This window comes from Poeciliopsis prolifica, unplaced genomic scaffold (genome assembly GCF_027474105.1).
Source record: "Poeciliopsis prolifica strain line A6 unplaced genomic scaffold, Auburn_PproV2 SCAFFOLD012, whole genome shotgun sequence".
NCBI classification, from domain to species: domain Eukaryota; kingdom Metazoa; phylum Chordata; class Actinopteri; order Cyprinodontiformes; family Poeciliidae; genus Poeciliopsis; species Poeciliopsis prolifica.
In genome coordinates, this window is record NW_026562387.1 from 11,033,606 (window position 1) to 11,054,052 (window position 20,447).

General features: G+C 41.2%; 3 protein-coding genes across 5 annotated transcripts in view; 1 reads left to right on the forward strand and 2 right to left on the reverse strand.

The window, feature by feature from the left end:
* Positions 1 to 1,161: 1,161 nt before the first annotated feature.
* Positions 1,162 to 6,409, reverse strand: cops5 (COP9 signalosome subunit 5). Its single transcript, XM_055037791.1, has 8 exons — positions 6,123 to 6,409; positions 5,432 to 5,666; positions 4,255 to 4,383; positions 3,385 to 3,450; positions 3,180 to 3,265; positions 2,981 to 3,092; positions 2,063 to 2,211; positions 1,162 to 1,389 (listed from the first exon to the last, which is right to left on the reverse strand). Exons 1-8 carry the CDS (start codon positions 6,401 to 6,403, stop codon positions 1,299 to 1,301), a joined length of 1,149 nt encoding a protein of 382 aa, XP_054893766.1. The 5' UTR covers positions 6,404 to 6,409; the 3' UTR covers positions 1,162 to 1,298.
* A 581-nt stretch (positions 6,410 to 6,990) lies between these two features.
* Positions 6,991 to 15,282, forward strand: LOC129364872 (centrosome and spindle pole-associated protein 1-like). Of its 2 annotated transcripts, none has more exons than XM_055037797.1 (23): positions 6,991 to 7,261; positions 7,351 to 7,445; positions 7,544 to 7,621; positions 7,727 to 7,828; positions 7,907 to 8,265; positions 8,359 to 8,436; positions 8,791 to 8,885; positions 8,971 to 9,067; positions 9,335 to 9,392; positions 9,482 to 9,723; positions 9,815 to 9,915; positions 11,304 to 11,398; positions 11,490 to 11,637; positions 11,903 to 11,986; positions 12,086 to 12,144; positions 12,286 to 12,429; positions 12,510 to 12,614; positions 12,700 to 12,795; positions 12,969 to 13,076; positions 13,167 to 13,227; positions 13,417 to 13,536; positions 13,773 to 13,900; positions 14,978 to 15,282. In XM_055037797.1, exons 1-21 carry the CDS (start codon positions 7,210 to 7,212, stop codon positions 13,533 to 13,535), a joined length of 2,376 nt encoding a protein of 791 aa, XP_054893772.1. In that variant the 5' UTR covers positions 6,991 to 7,209; the 3' UTR covers position 13,536; positions 13,773 to 13,900; positions 14,978 to 15,282. The 2 variants fall into 2 exon arrangements, with proteins under 2 accessions (XP_054893772.1, XP_054893771.1); XM_055037796.1 differs by having other exon boundaries at positions 13,414 to 13,536; positions 14,978 to 15,281.
* Positions 15,283 to 15,410: 128 nt separating this feature from the next.
* The window catches only part of arfgef1 (ADP-ribosylation factor guanine nucleotide-exchange factor 1 (brefeldin A-inhibited)), a 49,864-nt gene continuing 44,827 nt past the window's right edge, over positions 15,411 to 20,447 (reverse strand). For both annotated transcript variants that reach the window (XM_055037795.1, XM_055037794.1), the window contains 9 exons: positions 20,257 to 20,392; positions 19,924 to 20,062; positions 19,114 to 19,186; positions 18,826 to 18,985; positions 18,565 to 18,704; positions 18,304 to 18,475; positions 18,083 to 18,221; positions 17,019 to 17,136; positions 15,411 to 16,777 (listed from right to left, as the gene is read on the reverse strand). In XM_055037795.1, coding sequence (XP_054893770.1) covers positions 16,556 to 16,777; positions 17,019 to 17,136; positions 18,083 to 18,221; positions 18,304 to 18,475; positions 18,565 to 18,704; positions 18,826 to 18,985; positions 19,114 to 19,186; positions 19,924 to 20,062; positions 20,257 to 20,392 — 1,299 coding nt within the window. In that variant the 3' untranslated portion in view covers positions 15,411 to 16,555. The remainder of the gene's footprint in view (positions 16,778 to 17,018; positions 17,137 to 18,082; positions 18,222 to 18,303; positions 18,476 to 18,564; positions 18,705 to 18,825; positions 18,986 to 19,113; positions 19,187 to 19,923; positions 20,063 to 20,256; positions 20,393 to 20,447) is intronic.

Here is a 20,447-nt window from a genome sequence, read left to right on the forward strand (position 1 = left end):
TGAACACCAGGACCTTCTTTCGGCGTCTGTAATCGATATATACTAATCTCATTAATCATCTGCACTCATGGCAGTGTCAAACGTATGATACATTCGCCCTTTGAAGGAGTAGGGACGTACTGTGGAGTTAAAATACAAAGAAAACAAAATATATATATGGTTAATGGATTTTTGGCTTTTCCTAATGCAACTTTAGTCATGCATGCAAATGTCCATCTGGAGATAATCATTATGTTTACACACTGAACAAGTTCAGTATGTTTCGATGAATCTAAAATAATGAGGAAAGGGGAATAAGGGAAAACAATATTAGCTGTGCATATTTTAAATACTTCATCAGCACTGTGACAGACATCCACGAAATTCATTTGAATATCTGGCAAAAGCATGAGCTAATCAGTGAGTTTTTGCAGAAACCTTATTTAACGAGTTTACATAATTAAATTGAATATAACAGGATTCATTTTTCTACCTTGAACCTGAAGACAATTTAGATAATAGTTTAAGAAAATTATTACAGGCCGTTGTGCCACAGCAAATGTGCATGAGAAACACCAGGCATCTCCTCCACTGCCCCGCCGGGATTCTCTCCCCTGCGACACATGACATTACAAATACACATTAAACCATTACAATACCAGAAAAACAAGACACGACACGAACGCAAGTCAAAACAGCTGTCAGTGGAAAAGAGAGGCAGACGAGGTGGACGTTCGCCTCGATGAAGAGCAGACACGCCGGGGGTGAATGGACTCCTGTGTGCGCGGCTCGCGCCTCTGCGCTGCATCACCGCCTCCGCCGCAGCTGGCGGCATCGCCGGCGCGTCTGCCGCCGAGGGCCCAGCAGCGCGGAGCGTGTGAGCCCGCAGGGACGTCCCAGGCAGGGCGGGCGATCCCCGCTGAGCCTGTGCAGGAGCTGGAGTTCGTCATTCGGTTATGTAATGCTGCGACGTGGTGGGAGCCAAATGTGGCCACAGTGGGTTATTTCAATGTTTTGCTGGCGAGGGATTTGCCTTAAAACGCGTTTCATTTAGAGGCCTAAATATACACTGTGTGTTTAGAGTATTTGGACAGTAATGTTTACCTTGACTACATTATTCAAATGATCCACTTTATCAGATGCAATGTGACCGATCACATAAAAATATATTCACGCAGGATGGTGCCTTTAGTATTTTATTTTTTTACTGCAGTTTTGTTCAACAAAAACCTTCTCCAACAGAAATGGCGGTAATCTAAGCAGGAGTACAGCCAGCCATGCACAAGAAATAATTTCGAGATAAAACTGTGTTTTCGGTGTTAATTGGTGGATGTGTTGATTTGATTGAAGAGTTTATCTTTAATGACTTGGGACATCAGGCCGTGGATTGCCTCTATGGTCGTCTTGCAGCTGAAACAAAGCAGAGTGAAAAATAAAGATTAGCAGTCGCAGCGGCAAGAAAAAAAAAAGGAGGGAGGCAGAGAATCGCTCCAAAGGTGTCCATAAAAAATATATTGTTTAGTTTCTTACATGCACAGTTACAGAACAAATATATAATGACTACAATCTGTTTAAATATTTTGAAAAGCAGATGTATGGAGTTCAAATTTATTCCATCAAATTGATTTTAAGTTACAGGCCATGTAAAAATATAGTTAGTGTAAGGAGAAGGATACATTGTTTTTGACATTTCACACATAAAAATCTGAAAAATGAAGAATGCATTTTCTTTTTCAACTCACTACACTACGATAAATCTAAACGAACCAGAGTGCACACAGTCACCTACTTACTAAGACAAAATATTAACTTTTTGACATACAAGGAAAACATAAAACATACATAATGTTGGTGGCAACATAGTACTATGGGGTTGCTTTTGCTAGAGAAGCATTAATTGAAATACTCCAATAACTTTACTATAACTTTCATAATCTTACTTGCAAACACAGTAAAAACACTCTCCATTACTATATAGCTTATGTTACGAGTTTGACTACATTTGCAAGGCAAGGTAGGTAATTAAGTCAAACATAAGTGATTTAAAGTGTGACGAATTTTTTAAAAATGTAAAGATATCCACCTGTCTCGCGTTGCTTTGGCCAGCTTGTCCTCGGATTTCCTGTCATGCGTGTCGAGGCCGAGCATGAAGCTGCCTCTGCCCAGCTGGGCCTCCGACTGCTCCAGCTTCTCCGACAGGTCGAACACCTGGCCCGTGGTGTAGTCCGAGTTCTGAGCGTCCAGCACACAAACATTCACTTACACACAAAGAAACCAGCCCATGCAGAATTTGCCAACAAAAAAAACCCAGACAACAGATTTTTCCACATCAAGAACAGCAACTGCCCAACAAGCTGCTGAAAACACTTTGCGAGCCGTGGTGAATGACTGAACGTCGGCGAGACGTTTGCTTAAGGTGAGGTCTTGTTCATAGTAAAGAAGGTAATTAAAACACAATGACTCGGGGGGGGGGGGGGGGGGGGGGGGGGGGGGGGGGGGGGGGGGGGGGGGGGGGGGGGGGGGGGGGGGGGGGGGGGGAGACGGGCCTGGCGAGGGGGACAGTGCAGAAACTGACAAAGCCTGTCACCCGCAGAGCAGCTTGTTCTTGACATCTAGTCAATTCATCTTCCTCCACAACGTCAAAGAGCTCCCTGCTTAGATAAGCCTGATGTCTGTTCAAGGTATTTAGAGGAGCGCAGGACAGAGTTACAGCAACCATAATGTAAATTGGCATGATGGGTTTTCAATATTCAGACCAAACTGCAGAGGAGGAGGGGTGGGTGAATCTTGTCCAACTTTACTTCTAAACTGTGTTAAAAAGTTCACATACAGCTTATTACTAAAGCCAACAAACACGGGGACTTAGCTAATATGCCGTAATAAATCACAACATCACAAGCTGGCAACCACATGTCCAAATGAGTTATAGTCTAATAATTAACCATAAATCAAAATGCCAAACAATTAGCGCACATTTTGGTTCTTGAAGTTGCTTACATACCGTCAGCAGGCTGGAGGAACTTAAGGTATTGACCCAGTATTTATTCCAGAGGAGTTCCAGGAGCTTTCTATCAAGGGAAGACTTGAAGTAAGTCACCTCCAGGGCGTAATACCTAAATAGGACACAATTGAGGAAAAATATGAGCCGCGAGGGCAGAATCAGAATGCAAGAGCAACATTTTAAATGCAAATGTACTCACTGTTTACAGTGCACACCAAAATCCTCAATCTTATTCAGAGGGATTGTCTGATATTCTGACGGCCCCTCATCTGGAGGTTTGTAACCCTGAAAATCCAAGGTTGATTATTTACACTTATGAACAACAAAAATAATAAGAATTAAAAAAAAATCTAATAATTATTAAAAGAGAAAACGAACTGGATCAGGAAATGTCTTTGCTATACCTTTGGGTATGTCCTAAAGGCACCGAGATTGACCTTCCCTGCAGAAATAGTCCGAGTGGGGTCGATCTACAGTAGAAAAGGGGGAAACAAAGTCAGAGGTCGTGAGATCCTCCTGGGACCGCTCAAATCTGGCCCCCATGAGCCTCCCACTCTGGCTGTCAGTGTGCTGAAAATACACACTTCATTATACGACGCCGCCAGCATTTAAGTGCTGCTGTACCAAATGAGGTGTACAAAGGGTATATGTTTGCAACAACAACAGAAAATTTATCGAGCAACTTACAAAGCTGAACTGAGACATAAATAAATCTTTTCAGTGACACATGTTGTGTTTATTTTTTTAATCAGGGATTCTGAAAGTTTCAGGGACTTAAAAGTTAATACATAATTGGAATTTAAGAACTGCATAAGTGACTTAAAATAAAAATTTGTAGCTTATTTAGCAACTTCTTAGTCTATTTAAGAGCCACTCCATCACTTAAGTAAGTAAAATTCACTTTTCTAAATCATAAACTTGTGTATTTTGGCAATACCAAACTACCAGAATCAATCTTTTACAGTCAAATCTTTTTAGGTATAAACTTTCTTCTGAAGAAAGAGCTTAAATGAAAATGTAGATTTACTGCTACAATAAAGCAGATTGAGTTTTTGCAGGGAAAGCTGAATGTTTGATGTGAGAGGGCTTTTTGCCTTCCTGGATCTTGAGGTGCAAATAAATGTACAAATTTAAGACCAAAGAAAATATATTTCATGATTTCTTAAAGAAAATGCAATCATATTTAAGACTGAAAGTGCAACACTAAGACAACTAAGTTTTTAGAGATTTTATTAAGGCCGAATGTAAATAAAAGTTTTTTTTTTCTGGCTTACCACAACCGCCACAAAAGGTTCCTGAAACTGCTGGTTGAGCATCTGAGTGCTGACGTCTATGCCTGACAGCCAGCATCCGTAGCCTGGGTGACTGTGGTACCAGCCAATAGCATTTTCCAACCGACCGACCTAACAACAGATTATATGTATAATGTTGAAAAGTTAAACTTACAGCAACACTGATGGCAAGAAAATACTAAAACATGGTGTTTTTGATTGAAAATTACATCAGACAAAAAAAGTCAACCTTGGCATTATCATTGCTAGTTTAAGAGTTTATTTTTGTTTTTCATATAAAGGTAGAATATAAATATCATTGTTTTGAACCCTACAGATTTTTTCTGATGTCAAAGGCATGTTCCCTTGTCTTTCCCCTTTTAGAGTTCCAAATAAAAATTCACTAAAGTTTCACATAAAATCTGTACGACACAGGCAGGGAGACAAGAAGTAATTGATTACCATTCAAAAGTTTTGTAAAATCTATGAGATAGAAATTATTGATTTATTTGGGGGGGAAAATAATTTAAAAATATATTCTTATAATTACCAACATTCTGCTGTCTGACTAGAAGTACTAAAATTGACATTTGAATTGTTCTTAATGTTTTTCTTAGAGACTTTCTTTTGAAGATTTTTATACATCCTTAGGTACCAATAACTGCAACATACAGGAACATTTTAAAAGACCAAACCTTCCTATTAGGTTTGGGCTATTATGAAATAAGAATAATTAGCCCTTTACCTAGAAATGTCGCACATGGGAATAGGATAGAGAACTTTAAAATTATTTAAGTTCATGGTATTAAAATATTGACCATTTACAAAGGTTGATAGGAAAAGGGTGCAGCAACCCCATCATGTTAGCTTTTCTAAAACACAAGTATAAACTGCTGTACTAAAAGTCTGTAAGCTGCAGGGTTTATTAAATTATTAAGGCAATTTTTACCTTAAAGTGGCTAATTCTATAGTTTGGTTGTTCCATCTAAGACAAAGCACTCTGATCAAGAAGTTACTTCCGAAACTATTCTTGAATCACAATAACGAATTCATTCATTTATACACAGGATTCAAATGAACAGAAAATTCTGGAAGTAATCCACAGACAGTTTTAGTGCACTAGTTTTTTTTAAACTGCTTGTTATGAATTTTTCTAACCCTGAGGAAGCCAGTTTCTTACCTGTTTGGCATTTTCAATGTAGGCAGCCATGTATTCGTAGGCTGCAGCCTGGGCATTGACTCTGGTCTCTGTCCCCTCCACTGGCAGCGCAAAGCTGTCCATAATGATCATGGTTTCTCCGTCCACCTTCCCCAGCATGAGACCCATCACCTCCAGGTTTCCACCGGAGCGGGCGTGCATCACCATCTTCAGCAGGGCCAGGGCTGAGATCTTGCAGTACTTGAAGTAGTGGTGACTGGAGAGACAAATAATCAATCACAAATAAGCAGCAAAACTATCCACTTAAACTGTTTTTTGTTACAGTATATCTGGTTTAATGCATCACGTCTCTAAGTCGCACTCTCATTTTATAACGTAATCAAATACTTATAGTATTACATACACATTTTGGAGATAAATGGCTACAAAAATGCTCCATGTACAATGTTTTCTGTTTTTCCAAAAGTGAGATAAATATGATTATGATCTAAGTGATCTCTTGCCTCAGAATATGTTTACTGAAGCCACAACTCAAATGTAGACCTTTGTAAACAAACAACAAACTGCTGCTGCAGAGGACAGTTAGCATGTTAGCTTGTGACTAGCCAGGCTTTAACTTAACCAGAACCAACTGAACAAACACCACACAAAGTCGCCCAAACATCGATTTACGCTAATGCTCAGCAAAAACAGACAACACACTCAAACATACTCCTTCGTCCATGGCTTCGCGGCGAGGATTTCCTGTTGTTGTTTTTTGTCATATTTGTAAATTTCATCGATGCTCTGCACCTCTTGCATTCTGTTGGAGAGCTCCCATGTTTTCTGAGCCGTGCTGCTCCCGGCCATGGTGAAATTTAACGGCCAAAAACGACACCTGATGTGTAAACACCCCCCCTCAAATAAGAGGCGAAACCTGGTGTTTCTCCAAAGATTGTTGGGGCCTAGCGTCCACTCGCTCAGGAAGCCATGACAGTTGGACGAAACCAACATGCAATGCTAGAAAATGTGGCGTGACCTTTGGCCTTACTGCTTCAGAAACCTGCTGTTAATTCATCGGTGATATATTTTTTATTTAAACATGTAATATTTAAGATATTCACGTGATTTACTACGAGTTATAACAACTAGCGTATGGGTTACTCTTTTTAAATTACAGTCATCACCAACAGATGGTATAGTCCATAGAAGACCGCAACTGTCTGTTGAGGATACACTGCCATCTAGCGGCGGTTTTGCTCATACCTTGAAAAGTAAAAGATGAATCCCTTTGAATCTGCCAGCATTACTTTAATAAACAGCCGTGTTTTTATTGTCACTATGTACATGCATTAATGGAGAAAATTTTGGCAAATAGTATTAGGTGAAGATGAACAACACAATTGTACATAAAAAACAAATTTTCTCAATTTTCTTTTATAATGACGTCGTATAGTTTTTTTAAATTATTTATTTACTTATTTATCTTTAATTTTTACTTTATTTTAGTCTAATTTTTGTTTTGTTTACGGTTTCTTGCCAGTAACTGCAGAGAGTCTGTCGGGACATGGCGTCATGGTTGCCCGGAGCAACCAGTGACTCTTTCAAACTAAAGACGCTCGTTTCAGCTGGTTACTCTGAAGAAATACTCATTTCCTTTGTGTGCATAAACGACAGCGGGACATTCCTGGAGTACAATGACGCAGGAACAGACAAACAAACCCGAGGTATGTCCTTCATAGCAGCAGCGCTGAATACTCGGTTTGTGTTTGTCTCATACAGTCAAAGACTGACGCTGCGCAATAAAATAAGTCTCCAGCATGCCTCCATCCGCGTCAGCAGCTCAGGAAATAACCCACAATCTTGACACAGGTACTATACAAGTCTCTGAAAGTGTCCAAGCTGTATTAATTGTAGTGTTTTATGGTAGCCTGTGGTGCTACATAAGATGCATTTTCCAGATTCAGGAATAGCTGCTCTGGGAAGAGATTATGAAAAGAAGAAGAAGAAGTTGCTGCTGGAGCTGCAGCTGGAGTATAAAGATTATGCTGCCAAGGTCTCATCATTTTCTCTACTAATCATGTAGCAAGAAAGATAACTCCTATTCTTTCTTGCTCAGTGTTTGTGGATTGAACTGACTGTTTTGTTCTTCAGAAAAAGGTTTGTAAGAGTCATGTGCATGAGGAGCAGCAGGCTCTTTCCTTACCTATTGAGGAGAAGGTATCAGTAAAGGTGGGTGATTGTTCTGTACATTTTTCTTGTTTTCACTTGGAAAAAAAATGTTGAAAGCTTTTAAGCTTTTGCTACTTTTTTTTTTTGTTTTCCAATTTGTCATAGGAACGACTGAGAGAAGAGAGGCAGAGAGAATACAACCTTTTCCTCCAGGAGCAAGTTCAAAACGGAAGGGCAAAGAAGGGAGCACATCCGGTCACCTCTAAGGTATGAGTAGAGAAATACATCCTTAAGTGCCTACCTTAAGAAATGTAACCTAATTTCCATATAATTTATCATTTTCAGCCAGAACATCAAGCATCTGATGCTGTAAGCATAAGTAGTCCCGGCTCTGCTCCGTCCTTCATAAGTATCCAGACAAGCACTCCGCCCCATCAGAGGGAGAGTCCCAGGTCCGTGAAAAATGCTGCCACTCTGACCGAGGCAGGAGACTACAGAAGAAGCCCAGACATCAGGCGTCCCTGCTCCTGGAGGCGAAGGAGATGGGAAATTCATCAGCCGGGAAAGACGTACAGCTCTGAGGAGGAGCTGAACACAGAGGAAGAGGAGGAGTGTGACCTCATACGCCGGAGGAGGCGACGCAGAAGCACGAATGAGCAGGTCTGCAAAGAGGAATGGGGAACCCCTGATCATGGACAGAGGAGGTACAGCTTTTATGAACTTCAACAGGGTTTCATTAGGGATTGGTTCATGGTACCTTGACTAAATTCACTCTGTTTTGCATGGGCATATGGCAGAGATTTGCGAGACATAAAGGAAATGGAGGCCCTTGCCATTCGAGACCAAAACAGCAGCAACAGGATCTTGACGGCAGAGTAAGCAATCTTACCCTAACCCTAACCATACTTCTGTTGACGACTTGAGGATAAAAAGATTTTAGTTTCGAGTAAAATCAGAATTCCTTTTATTGTCATTGTCCAAGAAATAAAGCATGACAAAATACAAAAATTAGCAACTTATATCATTATGATAATAAGGTAACCACTTCATGGACTTATGTTGCTGGGTTACCACTTTCTGCTCCTGCAATGCACAGATTAGTTTTTCCGACATCCTGTTATCAAAAACACACTTCAGAAGGTTTCGTAGCCAATAAAGCACTTCTTTAAAAAAAAAACGGTAAATGCTCAAGAGTTTAAGCAAGTCGTAATTTGTATATCTTTGCGCAGCATTAGTCAAACACCACAAAACCTGAAGACAACAGCAAAATCCACACCTACTGCCAACAAAGTGGAGAAACAGCTCGCAACTGGACTAATGATCGGTATGATCCACTGTTGATAATCCCCATCAAGGGATATCCATTGATGGATGTATTGTTGATGGATTATCTGTTGTTGTCAATGCAGGGGCAGTTGAGGAACAGAGCGTTATTCAAATGAAGAAGGAGCTGTACAAGCAGGAACTGCTGAGACAAATGGCAGAGCAACAGAAAAACAAGAAAAGGTTATTAATGATACAGTTATAATTTCATCCTCTACTCCACTCCTAGTAAAACTGGATTCAAACAAACACAGGAGACCATCTAAAAAAGAAAATAATTTGTATGTTGCGTATTCTTTTGCAACGTATCTATGTTGCAACAGTTGTTGCAAAATGTTTATATTTTAACCCTAAAATGTGTCTGTGAGCATTTTAGGGTTAAGTGGATGCCTAATGAACTCGGGCTGAGTGTCAACATGTGACGGTTTCTAAATAAGCTTTTGTTATCAGGGAGAAGAAATGTGTGCTGAAGTTTGGTGCTGCCGAAGCTACAACTCCTGAGAAAGAGGTAGACGAGCTGCATTTATAGAAAAAGCTAAAACATTCATTTCAGGTTGACCGATTACGCAATCATGATGTATTATTCTCAAACTGCAGATTGGCGCTGCATCTCATCAGCACCAGAGCTTGGAACAGGATGTCCCTAAATGTGACAATCTCTTTGAAAGCTCACAACCCAGAACTCTTGGACACAATCCTCTGATGAACTTCAGTCCAAACTTCAATCAGCTGCCAGGGAACACGTTGCCTCTGTGTGGGATGGGAGCGGTGCAAGTGGTCCCGCCGTTTAATTATTACAATACCTTCCCTGGCATGCCAGGGCAGGTGGCCGTCCCATGGTAGCTAGCAGTTGCTTTATATCATTATGTCAGAGTAAAATGAATACCGAAGTGAACCGGTTGTACATTTTCGTGTGTGTGTGTTTTGCAGGGTCCCTGTTGTTCCTCCTGGATCTCAGATAGTTTCCAATGGTGACGCAAGCCGGTTTGAAGGACCCAGAAAGCAGGATCGTTATTCTAACCAATATCTGAGTAAAGTATCACAGTCACATCATTCAGTCATGCATGCGCTGTCGTGTAAGTGCGATTGGTGTGTTTGTCATGGTACCTTAAAGTCAGTTTTTACAGAATTCAATATTCTAATAGATTGTTGCAGCCCAGACCTCGAGGCCCAGAGTCCTGCAGCTCTTAGTTGTGTTCATGGCGCAACACATCTGAATCAGATGATTATCTGGACCGATAATCATCTGAGTGTTCAGTCCAGTTCTGTGAATGGCGTAATTATTTGCTTCAGTTGTGTTTGATTAGTGAAACTAACTGTGACTTTGATTGGAGGATAAGATGACTGACAATGTGTTCAGTTTTCCTGTTTTAATTATAATAACCTGCAAAACTATGCACCAATCTTGATATTTTTTTCACATTTTATCACCTTACAACGTATTTTATAGAGATTTTATGAGATTGACCAACACAATAATAGGTTGTAAAGTTGAACAAAAATTATAGACACTTTTTTTTGTTCTGTTGCCAGGAGACTGTGCTTTCAATGCTCAAGTCTTTTACATCCTCTAACAAGTTTTCTTCAGGTATTGTATTTAGAGCCATCCATTTTCCCCATCCCTGCGGAGGAACCTCCTCACCATGTTTCACCATGGAGATGGTGTGTTCAAAAACAACAGATCACTTTGAGGAAATGAAAAAAAAAACTGTACAAATAAGGCAAGGAGATAAAACACTTACTGCATTCAAGTTTGGAGCAGTGATGATTATGAATCCTAACACAACAGCTGCTGTGAGGAAGGATCTGTGATAACGCTCCTTTGTGCACCTGGGATGCCACAGAAGGAGCTCTCCAGTTCAGCAACACAGAACTGGAGACTTTATACTGGGATTAAATTACATGCAGACAGAGTATTTAATAACCTTGTAGCGTCTGAAGGCCGGAGTAGCTCTGCCTGGGTTTTTACTTCTATTAGACATATCAGGTGTCAGAGAAATGCACACCGTACTTTTCAGATTTTTTTATTGTAGATTTTTCCATTTTTAAAGAATGTTGGAAAACTATACGTCCTTTTCTTTCTGCCTCATTATTATTATGCACTACTTGGCACTAGTTTGTGTTGATCTACCACCAAAATCTTTATAAAAGACAAGTTATTATTTGCAGCGTGAAAACATAAAAAAGTCAGGGAGTATAAATAGTTTTGCAAGATGCAGGAAGTTGTGTTTAAAATGCTCATTTATCTACTGTTACAAAACCGGACTGTTCTCTTTTAATAAAGCAGGTTCTGTTTAGAAATATTTAATACTTTTCACTTTTTTCATCTTATATTAAAACAAATCTTGATTTTGGAGCAATATCACTCACAAAATCAGACTTTTGTCGTTATGTTATTTCAGTTGAATTATCTCCTCAGATTGGATGTTTGGAGGAGCTCAGCAGAAGGAGACATGCGAGACGTCCCAGAGGAGCGAGAGCACCGAGAGCTACAGAGAGGCACCAAGGCCACAGGTCAATAAACACTGTAACTCAAAAGGAGAAAAAACCCTGTGTTTGCTACACAGTACCGCAGCGGTGACTGGGACAGAACATCTCTGTTCAGGTTGCAGAAAAAGAAGGATGCACCAAAAGAGAGAAAGAGAAGAAGAGGAGAGAGGCTGCTCAGCTGGAGGGTGAACTGGTGGTGTACGACCCCTGGGGAAAAGGCGGAGGAGGAGCTCCAATTAGAGACAAACATGGAAACCTTGTCAGTAAGTCGACTGGAACCTGAAAAGCGTTTTGTTCATTATATTCATTCATTCATCATTTGTTTTAATAAATATTTTCTCTCTGCACGTTTTGCTTTACAAAATAGTAAGTCAGAACTTAGTGCATCTTCAGATCCTTAATTTTAATCTAATTAAAATGTGCTGAGATCTATTTTCTTTTTCTTCTTTTCTTGTATTGCACATAAGCCGTAGCTGAACATTTAGGTGTGGAACTCTTAATTGGTTAATTTTGCATCTATGTTTCCAGGTGACCTGTATCAAATGCGCAGCTTTAATAATAAGAGGATGACCTCTGTGGGAGCAGAATTAGAGTCTCCAATTTCTCTGCAAGGTCTCTGCTTAATCACTTCCGTCCACGTGTTTGTGTTTTGTCTGTTTTTTCCGTTTTTTCCGTTTTTTCCACGTTCTCGTGTCTTGTCTGATGTTGTAGAGTCGAGTCATCCGTCGCCTCTGCAGCAGGACAGGTACACAGAGGAACTGAGACAACAGGTAGGTTAGATACTTACTGGGACTTAGTTCATTCACAAAGCCTAGTGGAGCAAGCTTTGCAATGTTCCTCTGGAAAACCTTTAATTATGAAAGTTACTGCGTCAGGGTTTATTTCGCCAGCTTGTCAATTTATTCCAACAGATAGAGGAGAGGAAGAGAAAAAAGGCAGAGGAGCGAGAGCGTGTTCGGATTGCCGAGGAGAACGAGGAGAAGAAGCTGGCGATGGAGAGGCTCCGCATACAGCAGCAGTACGAGGAGGAGAAGAGGCGAGAAAAAGAGATGAGGGTGAGGGCCTCACACAATGTCACACCAACTTCGTTCTCACGCTGCATTCGTCAGAGAGTCACCTTTCTGTCTCGCCGCAGAGCAAAGGCAAACAGAGCAATCACGCTGAAACTCGTGACATCGAGAAGGTTCTCAGCAAGGAGCAGAAAAATCTGAATGCACCCAAGAGAGTCCGTCAAAATGAGGTACCAGATGTTTACAGAAAAAGGAAAACTGTTGATAGATTTGGCACAGCTCATTAAAAATTGATTGTTTTTTTTATTTTTACAGAGACGGGAATCTCCTTCCATCCCAACGTCGCACAGGAGGCGTACAAATGCTGTGACAAGTCCGTCATCTGCCGTGGGACCACTTACTCCAAGGACTGTGAGTTAGCAACCAGGAAAGTGTAGCAATTATATTTAATACATATATAATATATAAGGGACGTGAGACTGGGGTGAAGGTTTGATCCTCAGGCAGAAGCAACACTAGACGTGGAAGTTTGGGGTTTTATTAAACAGATCGTCAAAGATGCACTGTGTGTGGTTTTTTTTCAGGTGTTTTTGCAGAGGGAGCCATCTCCTCCGGTCCCAACTTTGCAGAGGAAGCAAACAAGTCTTTCGCCAAGTCCGTCATCTGATATGAGCTCACCTGCTTCAAGAATTGTAAGTCAGTTAGCAGTGCACACAAATATAGTCAAAGTCATCAGTTTATTGCACGCAACTTACGAATAAACAAATATTTTTTTTCGCCAGGAGCGTATTGTATCAGCACCAAGCATCCAACCAGTTACTGAGAGGAAGCCTTCAATACCTGGTGAGTCTGATGCAAACACCTGGATACAAATATTTAATCAAAAATTCCACATTTTGTCTGATACTATTGGATCTTTTGAGGATGTGCCCACAGTTTAAGGGTGCAAATCTTTGTAAATCACACTGGAATCACACACCATCCCTTTTCACACTCATGTTTTTAATCCTGATTCACTGTGTTCCCCAGCAGGTCAACAGGAAGTGATCAGAGAGCTGTCAACCCTCCGAAAGTTTCTGAGGAGAGAACAGAAACAGCTGGAGCTTCAGCTGAGGGAGGAGGCTCACAACCCTCACCTGCACAAGCATTGAAGTACGATCACATAGAGGATACTAGATATTCAAACCTGCATAATTCGGTCTTGTTAAAATACAGTAATGCTTTTTGTTCTCTGAATGGATAAAAGAACTTGACCAAAGCAGCTCGTCAGAGCAGTAGATTAGCAGTATGGACAAGTTGCAACTTCTAACTTCTTTTGCAGCTGTCCTAAAACCATGCGTAGTAAGTTTTTCCTACAAATTTATCAAATTTGTTTTACTCACATATAGAAGATGATCCAGAGCCGAGGCTTTCAAATCTGCAAACGTCAAATCTGCCGAAGTATTAACTGTGGGTCCTTCCCTTGCTCCCGGATTTCCTGAAAAGAAAAACTCATGGGATTTCAACTTCCTTAGAGGTACTTATATTTGCAGTCTGAATGCCTAAATTAACTTCATATATAGAATTAAGAATTAAATCTGAGCCTTGATTTCCTCACACTACCAACTTTCCAGAGCCTTTTCAGTTCGATATGTCTCTTTAGCCGAACACTTGCTTCTCATCTCTACGAGATGCAACAGATTAACTCTGCAAACTGAGAATAAAATGACAATGGCTTGGAATAGTACTTATGACTACAAGCTTTGAAATGAAGCTGTTAAAGATGCTATCCATCAGTGTAATTTTCATTTCAAGGGGAGGGAGTGAATTAGCAATGTTTGCCAGATTGGAACAGATTCTGAAGCAACGTTGTGATTGGTTCAGCATTTTGTGTTTTAGAGTTTGATTCCGACGGCTCCCTGATGAAGACATTGATCGTCTTCAGAACCAACCTGCACCAATCTGGTCACATTCATCTTTGAATATTTCCACCTGGCCAATTTTGATAGTAATCTTTGCCAAAACAAACGAATGCAGCATTCTGCTTTCACCACCCACAGTGGCTCCGACCTGAACAACCTCCATCTTTCCAACTGCTCAGCGACGGGGAAACTTTTCTTACTTCCCTCATTCTGGCGCTCATTTCATCTGCGATGAATAACATATAGATCTTGAAATCGCCAGTGTTCATAAGAATGAAGTATCCATTCTCCTAAGACGTTTTTACCTGTTTCACCAGAAAGTCCGTTCAGATATATTTATTTTGGTAGCAGTTTCCCATCAGACAGGGGGGGGGGATAAAGAAAGAGCTGCTTCCTGCATCCTCCAGTACTCTCCTCCAGCAGTTGAAGGGTCAGCTTAGCACTTTGTGTCTTTGCCAGAGAGATAGCAGCCAACAGCAGCTCATGGTTCCACTCAGCAGCTGGTGGCGAAACAGGGAGCCTGCTGGGCTCATCAGCTGCAGGGTGGAGATAGCAGCAAGCCAGGCAGTAAAAATCTACTTCTCATTTTTAAAGGTTTTCCTAAAGAGATCAGTATTTTTAAAAAAATATTATTTTAAGATTAAAAGAGCAGAGTCTATTAATCTGAACATTCAACTTCTTTTACTGTGCAGCCCCAGAAAACGTGAGCCGGACAAGCGCATGAACTGCAGCGTTAACGTGGAGGATCCGTCTCCGAGGACAGAAACCTGGCTGAAGCCCGGCTCAGATCCAAGAAAATAAACAAAAACGAGACAAATCAAAAACTCAGGATGCAGGTTGGATTCTTCACCCTGGCAGAAACGCCACATCATCCAGTTCACCATGAGTCGGACTCCACAGGCAATTTCCATTTATTGTGGCCTGCAATCTTAATGTTTCCACAGCTGCACATAAAAAAAAAACTGCAACCAAAGTCTAACTACATAGTAATTGCAAAACAATCTGAAAACGTATGTATATTCATCTTGCTTTTTTTTTTTTTAAATTCATGCATTAAAATGTACTTTTAAACTAAACCTGAAATGCGACTGATTATTGGCAAAGTTAAAACTCACTGATTCTTCGTTCAAATCAACCAAGTTCAAAAACTTTATTGACCTAGAACCTGATTAGAATGCCAGATGATGTATCGTACAGAAAGTTGTACATAATCGTTTGCAACATAGAAAACTTTACATTGCTGTATCATATACATTTAGTTTTCTACATCCATGAGCAGGAATGCATCCAATTTACACTTAAAGCACGGCTAACATTTGTAATTTTCTCTATACATATATCCTTCCCCAAACCAAAAAAAAAAAGAAAAAAAAAACCATGTCAAGTTTTCTGATTTTTGTACAGTAGAGCGATAACTAAACTCACATGAAAACAGAAATTAGAATAGACTTCATAAAGCAGCTAGCATCAGTTTGCTTCCTTGTCTTCCACCTCCAGAAGCCCAGTTGTCGCCTCATCTTTTGTTAAAATCTTAAGAACATATAAAACGGAAATAATTTAACCCTTCACTTTCCACAGTCTTGTTTAATTACAAATCATACCGTGTTGGACAATCAAGAGGAGGAGGTGATGCAGTCAAATAAATTATCACAAAAGTAAGATCTCCAGTGCATTCAAAAAAACAAAACAGAACAAAAAGAAGATCAAGTACAGCAAAAAAATCCAGGAGAAAAATAAACAAAATCTAGTGTTATTATTATTATCATAAGATTATTTTACAAAGCGGCAGATCTGTACAACTAGTTTCATCCAAGAGACTAACCAACGCTAATGTTAGCCGTCCGCAGTGCAGAGAGATCGTCAGCCATGTGTGAGAGATTAATTTCAGAGTTGCTGAGTATTTGCATGTAGCTGAAATCATTCATTCTTCTTTTTTTTAAACATACAGTAAGAAGCACACGTGTTGAGACGTAGATCAGAGTTATGGGTACATGTCAGTTGCTGATCAGTAGTTTTATCCAGTGGAGGCGTCGCTACACCCGGTGCAAGACATTATTGTTTTTACGATGAAGCGGACGACTCCGTCTGTGAGGGTCCAGAGTGTTGGGTGGGGCTTTCAACCTTCAACCAATCAGGTTAAATGTTTGTCGTACAACAGGAGGAAGAGAGGGAGAGGAGGTGAGAGGGGGGCCCTGAGGAGGCGCAGCACAACCGCACACTTCTGCGGTGGGTTGGTTTGTGTAGGCGGAGGGGTGGACGAGGGTGCAGCATCACTGGGCCTCCTCCCCAGCTTCCTCTCCCACCTCCATGTCCGTTTCTGGCTCTGCACGCCTCGGCTCGGGGTCCGGCTCTGGCTCAGGCAGCTGTGCAATGTTAAAGACAAGGCCGATGCGCAGGTAGAACTTCCTGAGAACGGCCCGCAGTTCAGGGATCAGGTCAAACTGCATGATCTCACACAGGAGGGGGTAATATCTGGACGCATGAGCCTTGAACTGTCCAGGGGGGAGGCAGAAAAACACAGAGGTCAGCATTTAGGTCGTCCAACAGTATCAATGTCTCAAAGCTTCTCTTATTTTGCTATAAAATAAGAGAGTGCAGGTTGTGTGTTGATGTTCTTATAGGCTACTTAGCTCAAAATATTCTAGATCCATGCAATGTTGAGCTTGTAAAAATGCAACAGTATCGTTAAAAGTCTCCATTTATTGAAATGCAGAATGTGTTTTGGTTTCCTACCCTTTCGTCGCTGATCTTCAGCACCTTGGTGAGGAAGAGCAGCAGCAGGTTAGTCCAGGCCTCTCTGTGGCTTTCTGAGGTCAGAGCCAGGAAGTACGCCACCGCCTCGCTGCAGACGCTGAACAAAACAGAAACATTTCACAGACATTAACACAACAGGGAACTAGCAGGATGATGATGATGATGATGATAAAGGCTCTTCATTTCTGCTCCAGTTTCCATCTGTATCTGGTGACTGAATCTCCACGTCCTCCTCCATCTTGACTCTGAACTGATCCAACTCACACACACGGCCACCATTTACACTAATTTCCTACCCGATATCATCTTCGTCTCTCTCAAAGTTAATCAGTGAAGCAGGAGAGATAAACCAGTGTTCTGCGCTGGATCACTATCAATATCAGCATCAAAACAGGAGGATGAGTCAGAAGGGAAAGACAAACAGGATGAGGATGGCTGCGAGGCTCTAAGTAGCGCTGATGCAATCACAGAAGTGCTGATCACAAGGAGCATTCTGGTTCCCTTGGATCTATAACGCTTTTCTTTACGAGAACAATGAAGCAGAGCTCCTGCTGGCTTTTTTTTTTTTTTACACTTTTCAACATCAAACACACATTTTAACCAGAAGAACAGATCTTAGCAGAGTAGGAAAACACCAGGGATTGAAATAATGACGTAAGATTTTATTAATACCTCATAACTAAAGTGTGACTAAAAACACTGCATCCGAAACTTATTTTATAAAAGTGACTAACTAGAAAAATGCAAAGAAACGTTTTTTTTTTTTTTTTTTTAAAGGAGCTAAAACACAAGCAAATACAATGAAAACTTTTCAGCCCATCTAATGGAAAGAAGGTTTTGTTGTTTCAAATGCAAAATGTATGTTTGTTGTACAGTTTTGGCTCATCTGTTGCTCTTACAACATATAGACTTTTTTGAGTCAGAGCTATAGTTAATGGTTAATCAATTTCTGAAAGAGTTGATTATTTTAACAATCGATTCGTTGCGATGAATCGTTTCAATGCAAAACTGAATGTGGTAAATGCTCAGCACAAGTTCCTCACTTGAGCAGTCGCCTCTGGACTTCCTCCCAGGCATCCTGTCGGCTCTCGTCCGTGTACATGCGGAACAGGATGCGCAGCCCACACGCCAGGCTGCTGGTCTCCTGCTTCAGCAGGTTGGGCTTCGACTTGCCTTTGAAACCTCCAAATACGCGCAAAGGAAAAACTCGTTAGAGATCCACAGCGCCAACCTAGAGTCCCAGACGCAGCCTTGGTCCGCCTACCTGCTTTCCACAGCAGCGTTCTCTGCTCGTTGTTGGAGTTGAAAGCCTTGGCGAAGCGATGCGACTCCAGAAGGCAGTCCAGCAGCTTGAAGAGCTGCTCCGAGGTCAGGTAGCGGAACATCCCCTGGTCCTGTGTCTCCACTCGGACGTCCGCAGCACACCCAGCATCCCGCTTCAAATTAAATAAAGGTTATAAAGCTACTCGCCTATATTTCCACCATGCTGTGCCTCATTGCCATGCGTGTCACTAAAACTCTGTACCTGAGCAGCTGCAAAGTTTTCTGCATCCTCCTTCTTACTGGTGGCGGGGAAAAACACGATGTTATCGATGGTCTGGATCAGCTCCAGCTGCACAACGCACTTTATGAGCAGGGCGGAGAACAAGCGCTGCTCCTGGATCTCTGCAGGACACGACAGGAAACATGCATCAGGAAACAAATTGATGGGAAAGGAAACAGAGAGAGAGAGAGAGAGAGAGAGAGAGAGAGAGAGGTTAGTACTTGTGGAAAATGGCCGACTCACTTGTTGAGGTCCTGCTTCTCGAGCCGTCCTCGAAGACGGCCGACGCCGAGCTGTGCTGACTCTGGCGGCGGCTCTCCATCGTGGCTCTGTCGCCGCTGCCGATGGAGTGCTGGTCGTCAGAGCGGGACTGAATGTCCACAGACTTCTGGGATACAGAGTCCTGAGATGAGATCAAAGCAGATTTTAGCGACTGCTATCCAACAAATATAAATAAACCCAAAATAATAGGAGGGTAGAAAAGAACAACGTCTGTATACCCTGGATAAACCGTATGGGAAATTTCCTCACCAACTGTTTGTCAGTCAGGCTGTGTGTTGCAAAGTGTTCTCCGTCTGCTCCTGCTGGTCGCCACGTCAACAACCTTGAAATCAGAGAACATTGATGAAGGAAATCACATCAGTTTTTGGTGAAAATGTCAAAACTGTCGATGGTGAAAACCAGGTTTAAACCGCTTTGATTACTAAAATATTCATTTAGCTGTTGGTATATTGTTGGTGCATTTGCAAGCAGAATATCTCAGCACCTATTATGATATGTACTGTACATCAGAATAACCCATTTCTTCAAAGGTGATAAAAATGACAGAAAGAAAGAACAAACAAAACAAGAAACAAAGAAAACACCAAACAAAGAAAGAGAATAACAAAAGAAAATAAAAAAAAAACCCCAAAGAACTTTAGATACAATATTTTCTTTTTCCATATTTATGGGAAATAATATATTTGAAACTATTTAAAAACAGGCAGAACTAACTGTGAATCACAGATTATTTCCCCCATTTGCAGACACAAAGCTGCACCAGTGCTGCCAGCCAGGATGTATGGAGCACCAATGATGCTGAAAATTATGACCACTGTTTTCAGTGGTGTTTCCAGCTTGCCACATAAACGTCCTTCAATGTCATTATTCATAGCTTCATCACATAAAAAAGTTATTCCATTATTCTAAACACCACTAGCTTTTAGCACTGCATTTTGATTTTGTTCTACAATCTAATTTTCAAGCAACAAATTGCCCAGTTGAACAGCTTTAGTTCAAATTCATTCCCACACTGTATTCCTGGTGAGTAAGAAACTCTTTGACAGCGCGTCAGCTTACGCGTGGGGGATGGTGGTCTTGAAGATGTCCAGCATGCAGTTACAAGTCTTGTCCCAGGTCTCGGCGGAGAACTTCTCCCCGTTGAGGATGACCACGTTCTCCAGGCAGTTGGTGCCTGAACGGGCCAGCTGCTCATTATCTGCAAGTGAAGAGGCAGAGACACAGGAAGTGGAATCTATTATTATTTCATTTATGATAAACATGATGTAGACTAATTTTGTTTGGAGAACAGGTTCATAAAACAGTTTAAACATTTACAAAAAAAATCCTCTTTTTCTGATCTGATGAAAATGCTAACACAGCCTGTAAAAGCCCGCCAACAAACACACTCACCTTGCTGCACACACCAGTAGAGCTGAGCCAGGATGTCATCCAACAGGAGTCCATTGAGGGACTCAAAGTATTGGGTGAAAACGTCACAGATGGCATAAAGTGCATGGTTGCATGTGGTGGTCATCCACTCTGCTTTCTGAAGTGTTTCACAACAAACGCCTCATTAGTGAGCACGCTTCACACACGAGAAC

Bases quoted from the DNA above. Each gene is read 5' to 3' on its own strand.
- cops5 (XM_055037791.1), bottom strand. From the start codon at position 6,403: ATGTTGGTTTCGTCCAACTGTCATGGCTTCCTGAGCGAGTGGACGCTA. The intron at 5,667-6,122 runs GTATGTTTGAGT...TTGTCTCTCCAG, and splicing joins GCGAAGCCATGGACGAAGGA to TCACCACTACTTCAAGTACT. The intron at 1,390-2,062 runs GTGGATATCTTT...GCTTTGTTTCAG, and splicing joins GCCAAAGCAACGCGAGACAG to CTGCAAGACGACCATAGAGG.
- LOC129364872 (XM_055037796.1), top strand. From the start codon at position 7,210: ATGCCTCCATCCGCGTCAGCAGCTCAGGAAATAACCCACAATCTTGAC. The intron at 7,262-7,350 runs GTACTATACAAG...TGCATTTTCCAG, and splicing joins AACCCACAATCTTGACACAG to ATTCAGGAATAGCTGCTCTG. The intron at 7,622-7,726 runs GTGGGTGATTGT...AATTTGTCATAG, and splicing joins AGGAGAAGGTATCAGTAAAG to GAACGACTGAGAGAAGAGAG.